The 16,049-nt window shown below is 38.6% G+C and overlaps 1 protein-coding gene across 4 annotated transcripts in view; it reads left to right on the top strand.

Annotated features, from left to right (window-relative positions):
* The window catches only part of PAPSS1 (3'-phosphoadenosine 5'-phosphosulfate synthase 1), a 524,017-nt gene that overhangs the window by 445,371 nt on the left and 62,597 nt on the right, over positions 1 to 16,049 (top strand). For all 4 annotated transcript variants that reach the window (XM_069094889.1, XM_069094871.1, XM_069094880.1 and 1 more), the window contains 3 exons: positions 4,302 to 4,415; positions 6,595 to 6,706; positions 10,382 to 10,587. In XM_069094889.1, coding sequence (XP_068950990.1) covers positions 4,302 to 4,415; positions 6,595 to 6,706; positions 10,382 to 10,587 — 432 coding nt within the window. The remainder of the gene's footprint in view (positions 1 to 4,301; positions 4,416 to 6,594; positions 6,707 to 10,381; positions 10,588 to 16,049) is intronic.

Below are 16,049 nucleotides of genomic sequence, written 5' to 3'. Positions count from 1 at the left end.
TTCTTTTCTTTTCTTTTCTTTTCTTTTCTTTTCTTTTCTTTTCTTTTTTTCTTTTTTTGTATTCAGGATTATACCTAACTTTGCTGGTTAAGTTGCCCTTGGTTGTAATTCCAGCTCTTTTGTTCTGCAGAATATAGTATTCCAATATAGTAGCTGCTACATCTTGTGTAATCTTTATTATAGCTCCATGATAGTAAAATTTTTTTTCTTGTTGTTTCCAGTATTTTCTCCTTAACCTGAGGGCTTTTAAACTTGACTCTAATATTTCTATAAATTTTCCTCCTTGGATCTCCAAAGGTGATCAGTGGATTTTTTCTATTTCTACTTTGCTTTCTTGTTCTAGAACTTCAGGGCAATTTTCTTTGATAATTTCTTGTAATATTGTATCAAGATAATTTTTTTTATCATAATTTTTAGTTAGTTCCAACTATTCTTATATTATTTCTCCCTTATCTGTTCTTCACATCAGTTATTTTTCTGATGAGATATTTAACTTTCTCTTCTATTTTTTTCATTCTTTTAATTTTGTTTTGTGATTTCTTGGTGTCTTATAATGTTATTAGTTCCCCCTTCCCCAATTCTAGTTTTCAAGGAATCATTTTCTTAAGTCTTTGATTTTCTGTTTACAGTTGGTTGACTTTCTTTTCATAATTATCTTGACTTTCTTGGTTTGTTCTCATTTTTTTCCCTAATTTTTCCTCAATCTTTCTTATTTGTTTTTTTAATGTCCTTTTTAATATCTTCTATGAATTTTTTTGTGCTTGAGACCATTTGACGTTTCTCATTGAAAAAGGAGTGACTTTTTTTGGCTGTATTATTTTCCTTTGAATATGAACCCCGATCTTCTTTATCCCCATGGTACCTTTCTGTGGTTGGGTTTTTCTCCTTTGGATACTAATTTTATTTATTTATTTTTTGTTTTATTTGGTTTTTAGCAGCTCTTAGTGTAATCAGGTTGTAGTCCTGAGGCATGGGGAATGATTCCCCAAGCCTCAGGTCCTCCTTACTGTTATTTTTTGAGGTCTGTCTTGTACCCCAAACTTGGGCTCTCCTCTTCTAAGTCATAGGTAAGGCCCCCAGCCACACTCTCCTGCAAATGATCTTGCTCCCTAAAGTACCACCAGTGGCTGCAAACTCCAGCTGCCCTCTCTGCCCAGGAACTGAAACCAGGGACTTTGTTCTCCTGCAAGCACCTACAGCCAGCAGGGTTTCTGCCCCTTGTTACAGCATTCACAGCCCAGCCATGCTTGGCATCCCTCTACAATGAAAGGTATTTCAATCTTCTACTTAGTCCTCAGACCCCCTCTCCCTTCTCCCTTTCATCCCAGCTGTACCCAGAGCTTGTCATTTGTCGATTCTGCAGAGGTGATCTGGAGGTGTTTCTGGGGTCAAATTGTTTAGTTAAACAACTGCTTTACCCCCATATTAATTTCTGCTACTCTGAATTGATGCTTTTTTTTTCTGGAGGAAATTTGGAGAGCTGAAAGTTTTCTCACTGATTCTACCATCTTCCTAGAGTCCTCTTGCTTCAGTCTTCATTTGTGTCTCTAAATTAACTTTTTAAATATCCCTATGGTGGACAGATAGAGATTGGATTATTGATGCTCATACGAGGAAGACCTCTAGAAATCCCCTTGTTGCTTTCTTTTTTTTTTTTAAGCAATTGGGGTTCAGTAACTTGCTCAAGGTTACACGGCCAAGTGTTTCTGGGTGTGGTGCTAAGTATCTGAGCCTGGATTCTATCCCCAGGTCATCCCGACACTGGGGCCAGTGCTCTTACTCTCTGTGCTACCTGGCTGCCCCCCCCCCCTTGTTGCTTTCTTACCAAGTACCCACTCTTCTGATGTTGGGGTTAGGGGTGAGGCATTTAGGCCTATAATTCATTGCTACTTGGTTGGCCTGTCATCTGTTATTTTTGTTTTAAGGGAAATTGCCTGAAATAAATTATTTTATATGCAAGTTACAAGGAACATACACTGTTTGTTTCCGAGAGCAGATTGGGTGTCTGGAGAGCCTAAGGAATCTCAAGTCAAATGGACAGCTTGTGTGTATCAGGAAAGTCATTTCAGTTTCTGTTGTCCAGATACCCCGGCTTTCTCTTTGAGGTGGTTTTATCCTGCTTAGAGGTTGGATAGTGGTTTTGTGACAACTCATGACTTGTCACCAGAATGTGCTAGAAATGATTTGAAGCTGGAATTTTTTGTCCTCCTCTGCCCTTCTTTAGATTCCTGCTTGGCTAATTGTCTGCATCCTTGTCTCTGCCTCTAACGTGACAGCAGTACAGTACAGTTTGGAAGGTTCCCTCCTCCCCATTTCTATTATGCTGCATCTTTGTGTGTTAATTCTAAAAGTACAATTTAGATGCCTTTTTGAAAATGAAGAAAAAAACCCCCACAATTCTGATCTCTTAGCTTTGATTTTGGTGTTTTGGCAACAAAAGTGTTTGGAGCCTAAATTCTGAGACTATAAATTGGTGTGAAAATATAGCTGAGTAAGGTAGGGTTTTAAAAAAAAATATGCTATAGTATTTTTTTAATCAAGAGTTTTGTACCAAATACATGTGACCGAGGACTTATCCTAAGAAATGCTTAAAGAGAAAGAAAAGAAAGCATTTTTTCCCTTTTGTTTGACTGCTTTTAGCTTTCATTTTCCTGGAAGAATGATTTTCTTTCAGAGGCTGGCTAGTACAACTTCTGTATTTTACAGATGAAGAAGCTGAGATGTAGGAAAGTTGTAAATGACTGGGCTAAGTCATTTCTTACTATGTAGGTGTCAGGCAAGACTTGAATCCAGCTACTCTGACTCAAAGGTCTTTCCACTGTGCTCTGCTCCCTCCCTATAAAGGACTTATCATAAAATCACAATCTGAGATGATCATTAAGCATTATTCTCTCCCTTTGTCCGAAATAATATTCTTGGAAAATAGCAAATTGGAAATTCACAAAATTAATGTATTTGTGTTTTTATAGGTGAGTATGTTTGAAATGAAAACATTGACTTCAACATACTTAGAAAGGGTTGTTAATGCTTAAATTTTATTCTGAAACACAGCTTTCTTTGCAAAAGCAAATGGAATTAGGTGTATCTTGAGACTTAATTTTAAAATATTGCCACATAAGAGTTTGAAAAAGTCATACCTAGTGTTATTGGAGCATTATGTGTAGTACTCTGGAATCGAAGCATTATTTATTTTTTTTAATTTAGTTTTTCAGTTAACAAGAATTCATTTTCTTTCTCTCATCTCCACCACCAGCCCTGAATTGAAAAGAGAAAAAAAAAAGCCCTTGTAATAAGCATAGTCAAGCAAAACAAATTCCCATATTGTCCATCTTTAAAATAGTATTTCATTCTGCATCTGAGTCCATCACATTTCTATCAGGAGGTGTTCTGCATAGTTTATCACTGGTGTTTTGGCATCATGAGTGATCCTCGAATTAAGCAGAGTTCTTAAGTCTTTCAAAGTTTGTTTTTATAGTGTTGTTATAGAATACTCGGTATCAATTCATACAAGTCTTCCCAGGCATCTCCCACTGTTGTATTCAGCAGAAAAAAATTGACCCTTAGTTGATGGGTACTTCTTATTCATTGGTAGGCTTAGATGGAGAAGGAATAACATAAGAATAAAACATTTTCTGGTTTGCTGTTAGTCATTTATGACGTTTCTCACATCATTTGTTGAAATAACAAAACCTTTGCATGAGTAAGGTCCTACTTCTCCAGCCCTTATGCGTTTTTGCTTGATCTTTTCCAGGCCTCTTCATCCTCTGGTCTCCAAACCTTAATGGGCAGCTTGGGGGGAATCTGTCTTCTTTGGTCTCTTTTACATAGGATTTTCCAGATTGGATTTGTATTCTTGATCTTGTATTTTATGCCCCATGAATGAGTGGGGCAAAGTACGGCTCACCTATAGAGTTTAACAACTTGTTCTAAAAAAAAAAAAACCTACTCTGGAATTGACTATTTGCTATCATGTGAAGCATGTATTCTCATTTTTTTTTTCTTTTTGGAGGGCAGTTGGGGTTGTGACTTGCCCAAGGTCACATGGCTTGTTTTTGTGTTAAGTGTCTGAGGCTGGATTTAAACTGCTCCATCTAGCCCCCTGAAATGTATTCTCAAAAACCCCCAAACCAACCAACAAAGAAAAGCAGCCCCCAGCCATTTGGGTGTTAAGACATAGTACACCTCAGAGTGTTTAATCCAAATGAAGTATATATGTTATTCATTAGCAGTAAGAAAGCCTTTTAGATAAATTTAAGCCATTTGAAAAAAGATTTAACCTTGCTGTTTTTTTCTTTCTATAGGATATTGTGCCTGTAGATGCTTCTTATGAAGTGAAGGAGCTATATGTTCCAGAAAACAAGCTTCAGCTGGCAAAAACAGATGCAGAAACTTTGCCAGCACTGAAAATAAATAAGGTAGGGGTCAGAGGACATTTATTTGTTGTGGTCATCCCTAATAGTGAAATAAAAGAAGTTCATAGTACTGAGGTATCCAGAGTTACTAGAGCTAATATATTTTTAACTAAATAGTAGTGATAACTGACATTGATAGAGTATATGAAGATTTGCCATTTCATAAAATAATAATCATAGCTAACCTTGATGTATTGTGTTAAGATTGGCAAAGCATTTTACATTTGTTTTTTGATCTATGTAAAAGCCTTTTTTACGAATGAGATAAGTAAGGTGTTGAGAGATTTACTTATCCAGGATCATCTAGCTAGTTATAAGTGTCTGAGGCAGGATTCAAACCCAGGACTTACTAACCCTCAAATCCAGCGTTCTCTCAATTATCCCGTCAGCCATCCTGAAAAGTATGTTTAAAAAACAATGTGTACATGTGTGCACAGATGCACACAGCCCTTAGCTTCCCTTTTCCTTCAATTTTTTAAAAAAGATTTTCATTAATCCATTATTTCTGACCTTAATACCAGGCATATTTTTCATTGAATACTATTATTTACTGCCACTTCCTAGTAGATGCCCCTGCCTTGGTGATGGCTATTGTAATCTCTTGTTTTGATGTGGACAGTTTTACTGAAAGGCTCTGCCATACCATGATGAAGATGGGTAACCCATATGTAACTGTCTAGCCTGTGCATCTCTTGCCCATGTCCTCTCATAAATTTGCTTCAGTGGGTCCATCCAGCGTGTCTGGGAACCTTGCATGACTTCTTTTGAAATCTTGAGGTCGCCACTGGAGCACGTAGTGATGTCCGTTAGCCTTCTCTCTCTCGGTCCACACATGACCAGCCCATCCTCCTCTCTCTCTCTCTTTTTTTTTTTGGAGGCAGGGAGGAAGGGCAGTTGGGGTTAAGTGACATGCCCAAGGTCACACAGCTAGTAAGTGTTAAGTGTCTGAGGCTGGATTTGAACTCCGGTCCTCTTGACTCCAGGGCTGGTTTTGTATTCACTGTGCCACCCTAGCCACCCCATCCTCTTTTTTTGAACCTATGTTTCTTGTGTGATCTTTTCTCTGGTTCTCCTTTGTTTATTACATGATAGCTTGCTTACCCTCATCGTGGGCCTCTCCATTGCCCAGAGGGGGCATTGAGTATGAGACTCATTTTTAATTCTTCAGAGATTAGGGTACTGTGACTAGAGGCGGCTATGGTGCTAGACTTGGAGTCAGGAAGGCCTGAGTTCCAGGCATACCTCAGACACTTACTCATTGTGAGATACTGGGCAAGTCATTTAACCTCTGTGTTTTCTTGATTTCTTCTTCTGCAAGTGGAGAATAATATCAGCACTGACTTTATAATACTGTTGTGAGACCCAGATAAGATACCATTGCAACCTTAAAGCACTGTATGAATGCTAGCTTTTTGTGAGCTAAGCATTTATTCAGCACCTACTGTGTGCAGGATCTAGCTAGGTATTGTGATAAACACTTTTGACAAACTTTTGCCAGAAATGGCACCTGCTATTTTCTCTCTATTTCTTTATCTTCTTTTTACTTTTCTTAGCTCTTCTGGGTTCTTTCTACTATAACATTGTTCTTCTCCTCCTCTTTCTCTTCCTCCTTTTTTCAGCATTGCAAAGTGCAGATATTATTTCATTTGATCCCCGAACAGCCCTTTGAGATAAATGCTATTATTATCCCTGTTTTACAGTTGAGGAAACTCAGGCAGACAGGTGAGGTGACTTGCCCAGGATTCCATGGCTAGTATGCATCCAAAGCTCGATTTGAACTCAGGTCTTCCTGGCTCCCAAGTCTAGCACTCTGGCCTTTACTGCCTACCATCCTGTTATACCACACTTCTCAAAGAAGCTGGCTCTACCGTCTGTGGATAATTTAGCCAACTATAACTTAGTAGCTTGCTACTTTGGAGATTTTTGTTCTTAGTGTGACTTGTTCGATAATGGAAAATTTAATATTCTTCCTTGAAAAGTTGGTCTTGACTTATTTCAAAATAAAGTTCTTAAAGTCCATTGGTTTGTTTAAAACTGTGCTTAGCACAGTGTCTGGAACATAGAAGGTGTTTAATAAATGTTGACCTATGGATGGATGTGATGCTCTTTTGTAACATGACATTTGGGTACTTTGGGCAAATAAAGGATATGTGTGACTTTGTTTTCCTTTGTCATCTCTTAGTTGGACATGCAGTGGGTGCAGGTTTTGGCAGAAGGCTGGGCGACTCCACTAAATGGTTTTATGAGAGAGAGGGAATACCTGCAGTGCCTTCATTTTGATTGTCTTCTGGATGGTGAGACGTTTTATATTAAATATTGCATTGGTGTAGAGAAATTATACTATCTGGGATTGCCATTCTTTTCTTTTTTTTTTTCTCATTTTTATTTATTTATTTATTTTTTTAATGCTTTATTAACTTCCGATTTACATCATTCATTTCCACCAGATTTTGAGTTACGCATTTTCTCCTCGTTTTTCCCCTACCCACTGCCCCAAAATAGCAGTCCCACAGGATATCCCCTCCTCCAATCTGCTCTCTCCCATATTTTCTCCCATACCCCTTTCTACTTTTCCAGTGGATTTCTATGCCTCAGTGCCTGTATATCTTATTTCCCAATTACATGTAAGATGGTATTAATAATATATATGCCATTATTTTCTTAGTGCTTTCTATCTCTAAGTTTTTCCTAATAGTATACAGACATTTCAGTACTGAAAATTCATGTCAGGCTATATATTTTTCTTCTTTGATTATCCATTTTTCTTAGATTTTTCAAAAAAAAAATCAGTATTTTTTTTTTAAGAAAAGCAATGGGATGGGAGAAGTTGAACATGGACCTTCTAAGAAGTAGAACCCTTTTCTTTTGCCTTCCTGTTTTTTGATGAATGAATGTTAAGAAATTTCAACTCAAAAGGTTGTGCCTTTCTATTAATAATAAATAAACAATGACCCAGTACAGAAAGATCCATGTGTATAAAAATTTCCTTATGAAAAGATTTGTGCACTTAAGACTCAGAAAGGTCTTTAGAAATCACATGTGGTGGGGCGGCTAGGAGGCGCAGTGAATAAGAGCGCCGGCCCCAGCCTCAGGAGGATCCGTTCTCAGGAGGATCCGTTCAGCCTCAGATACTTAACACCCACAAAAAATAACTGGCTGTGTAACCTTGGGCAAGTTACTTAACCCCAGTTGCTTTAAAAACAAAACAAAACAAAAAAAAGAAATCACACGTAGTTCTAACCCCTCATTTTGGAGATGAGTAAATTGAATTTTTAGGGCATCTTTAGACTTGAATGGGGAAAAAAGTACATCTTTATTTTTACTAATCTTTGGTTTCCATTGTATTCTTTTGTATTTTAGCTTACTCATTTTAAAAAATGATCCTCAGAAGGATCCCCAGGTTTCCCCAGACTGCTTAAGTGACAATTCCTGGCAGAGTTGGGATTTGAACTTGGGTGGGTCCTATGAGTCTAGGACTAGTTGGTAATTTTTTTACATCTCATTAACCTTTGTTTCCCAGAAATAATTGTAACTTTTTGATTTTTAGAGAAGAATTGTTTGTGGGGTCTAAAACAGTCACCCCTGTTTTTCATTCAAAAGTGATGAAAAATAGTTTATCATTCTTCTAATTATCTTTATTTCACCAAACTAAAGCAAAAAAGATGCATAATGGAAAGTTTAGAATTCTTCTTGAGGGGTATTTAAATATTATGATGGAAGCATCTATGCAGAAATGCTTTCAACCTTTTCTAAATATGATTTTTAAGAATTTAAAGACATTCATTTTTGATGGTATCATGATTTTTATTTACTGATATCAATAGATATGAAAGTTAACTAAGGATCATGGTAGTCATTCTTAGTTCATAACAGTTAAAACCCAGACTTAACCTTTAACTTTGCAGACTAATTTTTGTTGAAAAGTATAACTTCCTGCATTGAGTAGACTGTTATTTACTATGGTGGTAGTCTTTTAAACTACCGCTAACCTCAGCCTGAGTGCTGGGGAGTGAAACAGATTTACAAGGCAGTTATCCTGAGATCTGCTTTGGACCTTGGTGTGTTAGCCATTTTTTCCAGAGATCTTATTGCAGATGTAAAGATGAAATATCACCTTTTCATTCTCTCCCTCAGCACTAAATAGAAAGAGTCAGTTGTCATTTCCTCTCTAGCAGGGTCTTAACCTGAGCTCCATGGACCCATGGGTTTCAGGGCATCTGTGAATTGGAATGGGGAACAAAAAAATCCTTATTTTTAACTAATCTTTGGTTTCCATTGTATTCCTTTGTATTTTAGTTTATGCATTTAAAAAAAAATGATTCTCAGAGGGATCCCCAGATTTCACCAGATGGCTAACGGGGTCCATGACACACTGGAAAGGTTAAGAATTCCTCCTCTATAGGAATGACCATATATGTGATGCAAATGGACCCTTTTATCCTTTGCTTCATCTGAAAAGAATGTTAGTTTTAAGGCAGTCAGACAGATATTTTTTTAATTTTGTTTTTGCCTCTTTTGTCCAAAGAGGTTCCTGCTGATACTTTGATTTCTGAAACAAGTGTAGTATATGTCATTTCAGCCTGGGTGACTTCATTTAAACAAATCCACATGGATTTGTTGGACGTTCATCCAAGAAAATCTTCTGTTTTCTTACCATGTGAGCAAGGAACAAACACAGACCAGTGGTTCAGGTTGGAACCTGACCAGCTGGTCAGGGTGGAGTGGGGAGAGGGGGAGGGTCCTCAAATTGATCTAGCCAACCTGTGTATTCTCCTGATACTTTTTGTCCAGGGATAGTGAGGTTAGTTAGGGTCTGGTACGTTATGAGGCATTTCTGTCCTACTCTGTGTGTAAGAACTGGCCTTCCTGCCACAGTGCACTGCTTATGTCTGTCTGCTATCACTAGCAGGGACTTTATCTTGGGAAAGATGATATGGAGTGCATTCCTCTCCTGCTCAGGGGCTGGGGGGCACTGCCTCTCTTGGGATATGTAGTACCTAACACATGGGCAGTTAGGTGGCACAGTGGATAGAACCCTGGGCCTAAAGATCTGGGTTCAAATGTGACCTCAGACACTTACTAGCTGTGTGACCCTGGGAAAGTCACTCAACCCTGTTTCCCTCAGTTTCATCATATATAAAATGAGCTGGAGAAGGAATCTCAAACCACTCCAGTATCTTTGCCAAGAAAACCCCAAATGGACTCACAAAGAGCTGGATGTAACTGAATGGACTGAACACCACCACCACTGCCACCACATAGAGCAGACAGTTAGAAAAGTGCAGAGTCAGAAAAGGGTCAAGTATGTTTGAAGAATAATCCATTTAATGTAGAACATAGGGGTTGTATAGAACCAGGGTTCTCAGTCTGGGGTCTGTGGATAGATTTTTGAGAGTCTGTTGACTTAGGTTGGGAGAAGTATTACACATTTATCTCCATCAATCTCAAACTGAAATTTAGTGTTTCCTTTAATTATTGAGAAACATGATTCCAAGAAGGGGACTGTAGGCTTCTTCAGACTGCCAGAGGGGACCAGACCCCCGTGCAGAGGTCTCGTTGAACATGAAGTGTCCAGTGGCTGTTTAACGAGGATGACGATGGCAAGACAGGCATCACACACCACCTTCTCAGCACACTCTCCCTTTATGCTTCGATTGTATTTTCTCACTCTAGTTATAACCAGTAGCTCTGTGGTCTGCAGCATGAACCGTGTGGTTCATGGGTTGATGCAGAATCATTGTGTCGATTACTTTTCATTTGCCCATTTTTCTGAAACAAAGGTGCGGGTAGGCAGTGAGCCTGCCTTCCCTGAAAGAGCTCCACTTCTCCCTCTGTATTTATTTTCCAAGTACCCATGGTGCATGGAACCCTAAATGTCTTAGCTCTAAGAATACCGTCTAACCTTTCAAGAGAGCGTCTGATAACCTGAACCTTCTGTTTGTGTGTGTTTTTTTTTCCTTGTCCCATAGGAGGAGTAATTAACTTGTCAGTGCCTATAGTCTTGTCAGCTACTCAAGAGGAGAGAGAGAGACTGGACGGCTGTACAGCGTTTGCCCTGATATATGAAGGTCGTCGAGTAGCCATTCTCCGGAATCCAGAGTTCTTTGAACACAGAAAAGAGGAGCGCTGTGCTAGACAGTGGGGTACAATCTGCAAGGAACACCCATACATCAAGGTTATTAGTTCTTCCCCCCAAGTATTTGCATTTATACTGATCTGAGTTGGCTTATGTTTTATCATGACCATTGTGATCTCCCTGTTGGCTGCTTGATTGAGATAGCAAATGCTTTGTATATTAAAGATCACTCTTGCCCAGGTGGAGATTGAAGCCATTTGTTCCTGACCTTATCTCTTAGGTGTGGATGAGGAGTTACAGGATGAATCATGGGTTCACCAGGAAATAGGTGTATCAGAATACTCTGATCCCCCCCCCCCTTTTTTTTTTCCACAATAACTGCACTGGGAGTTAGGAGAATGCCATGGAAATAGTAACTTGGATTTCAGTAAGGAATTTGGCAAAGACTCACAATATCTTGTGAATTGGATAGGGGGATGTGGACTAGATATCTTAGATATTCATAGTTGATTTAGGGCAACCAGTATTAATCTTTTTTTGTGAATTATGGATCCCTTTGTCAGTCTAGTGAAGCCTCTTACCCCCTTTCCAGAAAAATGATTATAAATGCATAAAATAAAATACATAGGATTGAAAATGTACTAAGTCTTTTAAGACTGGTTTCCTTTGTAAACTTCTTTTTAAAATTCAGATAAAAAATCAACTCACCATGGTAATTTTTAAAAATTTTTACATACCAAAATTCAAGGATATTCATAGATTGGAGAGACTTGATGGAGACCTTAGACCCATCTAGTCCAGCTCCCTGACCCATGGAAGAATTCCTTCTTATGCCATAAGGGCCGCACCTCCAAGTCCAGAGGGCTCCCCATTTCATTTGTAAGCTACTTTAAAATTCGTTAAGACTTTGGGGACACCCTGTATTGAAATATAGTTATAAAAATTTTTTTTTTTTTTTAAAAAAAGCCATGGTTTCTAGGTCTTAAGGATTCCTGCTTTTGTGGACCTATGTGAAAACTAAAAGCGGGGGTGGGAGGGGGGTGCTGCAATCTTCTAATCTCAACCGTATTATGTCCAGACATTTCCTCAGCAAAGATAAAGCTGTAGTTGGCACCTTCATCAAAATTTCGGGTGGCGTGTGGCTAGTAGGAGTAGAATAGATTGTGTCCTACATGTAGATTCAAAAAACCAGCTGAGCTAATACAGGATGCAAAAGACCTGAGGATTGTAATTGCCTGTTGTTGTTCCAAGAGGACCAAGTGATATCTTGACTCATTACACTGGATTTAAGTGAGGAAGATAAGCACAAAGTCGTCATTCACACTCTTTCTTCCTGAGTCCTTGAAGGCCAGTGGCAGAGTAGAAGTCTAGATGACTGGAGATGGATGACCTTGGCATCTTATGTCTGACCAAACTCTAATTTAAGGCCCCACGGCATCTGCTTTAGCCCTCTTCATGCCCATTGGAACAAATTGTTCTCATCTGCCATTCCGCCAGGGGAAGTCTTTGCATGCTTAGGGTTGACATCCCCCTAACTCACCAGCAGGTTTGAGACCTATCAGTTACCCTTAACCTGGTTTAGCCCATCTGCTGAGATACTTTTACTGGAGTGTGTCTGCTTCAAGTGCTACAGCTTCTTGGGGCCACAGGTGAAAGCTGAGCGACAGGTGGATGAACAGCCCTGAAAACATGACTTGTCAAACTCTCATGCCAGAGGTGCTAGGCCTCCCTGAAGACTCTCTGCCTCCCTAGTTCCCTGTAAGTGCAAAATGAGTCAGGTTTGCTGTGGCTGCCAGAATAGCTAACTTAGGATCAGGCCATGTTCATAGAGCATCATATCTAGAAAGAGAAAGATAATATGATGTACTCCATGCTGGTCAGGCCACCTTGGGAGTGTTGTGTTCAAATCTGCCACCATATTTGAGAATGGACATTGAACAATTAGAGGGTGTCTGAAGGAAGGTGACCAAGGAGGTGAAGGAACATGAAAGCATGTAATTTGAAGATCCTTTTAAGGAAATGTGGAGGTCTTTAGCCTGGGGAAGCAAAGCTGTGGAGGTATGTGATAGATGACTTGAAATATTGGAAGATTTAACTGTTGTGTGACAGAAGAATTAAACTTAGTCTGCTTGGTTTTGGAAGAAAGTTTGGGCTCTTTTGGGCCCCTTTTATGTCAGATAATTTATCCCATTCTGCCTCTCCCTTTCCTCTTCTCCCAGTGCATTCCTCTTTCTCACCCCTTAGTTTTATTTTTTGTTTTTTAGGTAATTATCCCATCGTATTCAACTCACATCTATGCCCTCTGTTTAAGTTTATTCCTTCTAACTGCCTTAATAATGAGAAAGTTTTTAGGAGTTACAAGTATCATTTCCCCATGTTGGAATGCAAACAGTTTAACCTTATTGAATCCTTTATGATTTCTTTTTTCTTCCTATTTGCCTTTTTATGCTTCTCTTGAGTCTTGTATTTGAAAGTCAGAATTTCTATTCAGCTCTGACCTTTTCATCAAGAATGCTTCAAAGTCCTCTGTTTCATTGAATGTGATTTCCCTCCTGAAGGGTTATACTCATTTCTTCTGGGTACATGATTCTTGGTTGTAATTTTAGCTTTTTTACTCTTCAGAACTTCATATCCTAAGTTCTCCTATCCTTTAATGTAGAAACTGCTAAATCTTGTGTTATCCTACTTATGGCTCCAGGATATTTGAATTGTTTCTTTCTGGCTGTTTCCACTATTTTCCTTTGACCTGGGAGTTGTGGAATTTGGCTATAGTATTCCTGGGAGTTTTCATTTTGGGATCTCTTTCACATGGTGATCAGTGGGTTCTTTTATTTTCTATTTTACCTTCTGGGTCTAGAATATCAGGACAGTTTTTCTTGATAATTTCTTGAAAGCTAATGTCTAGGTTCCTTTTTTTGATCCTGGCTTTCATGTAATCCAGTAATTCTTAAATGATCTTTCCTGTATCTCTTTTCCATGTCAGTTGTTTTTCCAGGGAGATATTTCACATTTTCTTCTATTTTTTTTCATTCTTTTGATTTTGTTCAATTGTTTCTTGATGTCTCATAAAATCATTGGCTTCCACTTGCCCAATTCTAACTTTTAAGGAATTATTTTCTCCAGTGAGCTTTTGTACCTCCTTTTCCCTTTGGCCAATTCTTTTAAGGAGTTCTTCAGTGAATTTTTGCACATCTTTTTCTGTTTGGGCAGTTATGCTTTTTAAGGCATTCTTCTCTTCAGTGGATTTTTGTGCCTCTTTTACCTTATTCTAGTTTTTTAAAGAGTTCTTTTCTTTTTCTTTCTTTTCTTTTTTTTGAGGGGGTAAGGCAAGGCAGTTGGGGTTAAGTGACTTGCCCAGCATCACACAGCTAGTTAAGTATGTCAAGTGTCTGAGGTCAGATTTGAACTCAGGAACTCCTGACTCCAGGACCAGTGTTCTATTCTCCGTGCCACCTACCTGTCCCTAAAATGTTCTTTTCTTTTTTTTTTTTTGGAGGGGGGAAGGTTGGGCAATTGGGGTTAAGTTACTTGCCCAAGGTCACATGGCTAGTTTTGTGTTAAGTACCTGAAGTCAGATTTGAACTCAGGTCCTCCTGACTCCAGGGCAAAGTGTTATTTTCTTTATAGTATTTTTTTTGTACCTCCTTTACCAAGCTGTTGATTCTTTTTTCATGATTTTCTTGCATCACTCTTATTCTTCTCAATTTTTCCTCTATCTCTTTTACTTGATTTTTAAAATACTTTTTGAGGTTTTCTATGGCCTGAGACTAATTTATATTTCTCTTTGAGGCTTTGGATATAACAGTTTTGACTTTGTTGTCTTCTTCTGAGTTTCTTTTGATCTTCCTTGTCCCCATAGTAACTTTCTAGTCAGGATCTTTTTCTGCTGTTTGCTATTTTTTTCTAGCCTATTTCTTGATTTTTAATTTTATGCTAAAACAGGGCTGTTCTTCCGGAGTTGGAGGGGTGGGGTGCTGTCCCAAGCTTTAGATTTTTTTGTTCAGCTTTTTTCAGAGATAATTCTGTAAGTTTTCATTTCTTTTAAGGTGGTATGATCTAGGAGAGGGGTGTGTTTGCTCTTTTTGTGGCCTGTGCTCTGGTCTGAGAGAGACCACAATAGCTCTTCTGCCCTGGAAGTGTGGGGAGGGTCCCTGCTGCACTGTGGCTGCAAGCTCTGATGTGCCAATGCTCCTCCTTGCCCTGGGACTAAGACCCAGAATTGCAACCCAGATCCACATATGGGCAATAAAATAGTCTTACCTCTGGTGTTAGGAAAGGAACCCCTGTAATATCTCTCTGATCCCCTTACCATCTGTGGGCTAGAGGTGCAAAAACTGCCTCTTCTGCCGCTGCCCCTCATTCAGTCACTCCCAAAGCCTGCTGCTGGTTTGCTGGGGTGTGGCCTGTGAATTCCAGTCTCATCCAGTATAACAGACCTTTGCCTCCAACCTTCTAAGTTGTCTTGGGCTGGAAAATTGTTTCATCCTGTCGTTTTGTGGGTTCTGCAGCTCCAGAATTTGTTTTGAAGCATTATTTCTAGTTATTTGGAGCGATTCGTGGAGAGCTCAGAAAAGTCCTTATTTTTTCTCTGCCATCTTGTCTCTTTCCTCCTCTTTAATTTTACTGAAGTGATTTATTCAGTCAATTAGATGAATTTTTTTTTGCAATCTTCTACTACTCCTTAAATTGCTGATTTATACTGTTTTTAATAGATAAATTTCATTTGAGCACTGTCGCGATTATCACAAATTACTTGGAGTCCAAATTAACAAAGTCTTTTTTTTTTTCTTTTTGGAAAGCATGCTGGATTTATTTTTTTTTCCTTGTATTTTTTTTTCACATTAATACATGTTTATGGAATAACAAATTTTTATAACATAGTACAATAAAACAGATGATTGTACATGAAGCTACAAATCTACTAAGCACAACTTGCTTTCCTTTCAAATATGCAACAAAGTTTGTCTTGTCATTTTTTTCTACCCTCTCCCCATCCCTGCCCTAGAGATGGCTACCATGAGACACCAATAAGCATATATACTTTTAGAGAGAGAGAGAGAGTGTGTGTGTGTGTATAAAATGACTTTATACATACTTTTTTATCAATTCTTCCTCTGGATACAGATGGTGTCTTTCTTCATATGTCCTTTATAGTTAATTTGGGTATTTATGATAGTCAAAATAACTCATTCACTCGAAGCTGTTTTTTTTTTTTTTTTTTGCTTTTTGGAGAGGGGAAGGTAGGGCATTTGGGGTTAAGTGACTTGCCCAAGGTCACATGGCTAGTGTTTGTGTTAAGTGTCTGAGACTGGATTTGAATTCAGGTCCTTCTGACTCCGGGGCAGGTGCTCTATTCCCTGCACCTCTTAGCCGCCCCTAAAGTTGTTCTTAAAAGAGCATTGCTCTTTCACTGTATACAGTGTTCACTTTGTTCGGCTCATTTTGCTCTGTTATTTCATACACATTTTTCTGTGTTTTTCTAAGATCATTGAGCTCATCATTAATGAGGATATTCATTAATATTAATGAAATTTTAAAATTATGTTGGATTAGAGAAATCC

This window comes from Petaurus breviceps, unplaced genomic scaffold (assembly GCF_028583685.1).
Source record: "Petaurus breviceps papuanus isolate PSGF00001 unplaced genomic scaffold, PetGlider_PUasm1.0 126, whole genome shotgun sequence".
NCBI classification, from domain to species: Eukaryota; Metazoa; Chordata; class Mammalia; order Diprotodontia; family Petauridae; genus Petaurus; species Petaurus breviceps.
Note: the sequence above shows the minus strand (reverse complement) of the source record. Positions and strands in the feature narration are given on the sequence as shown.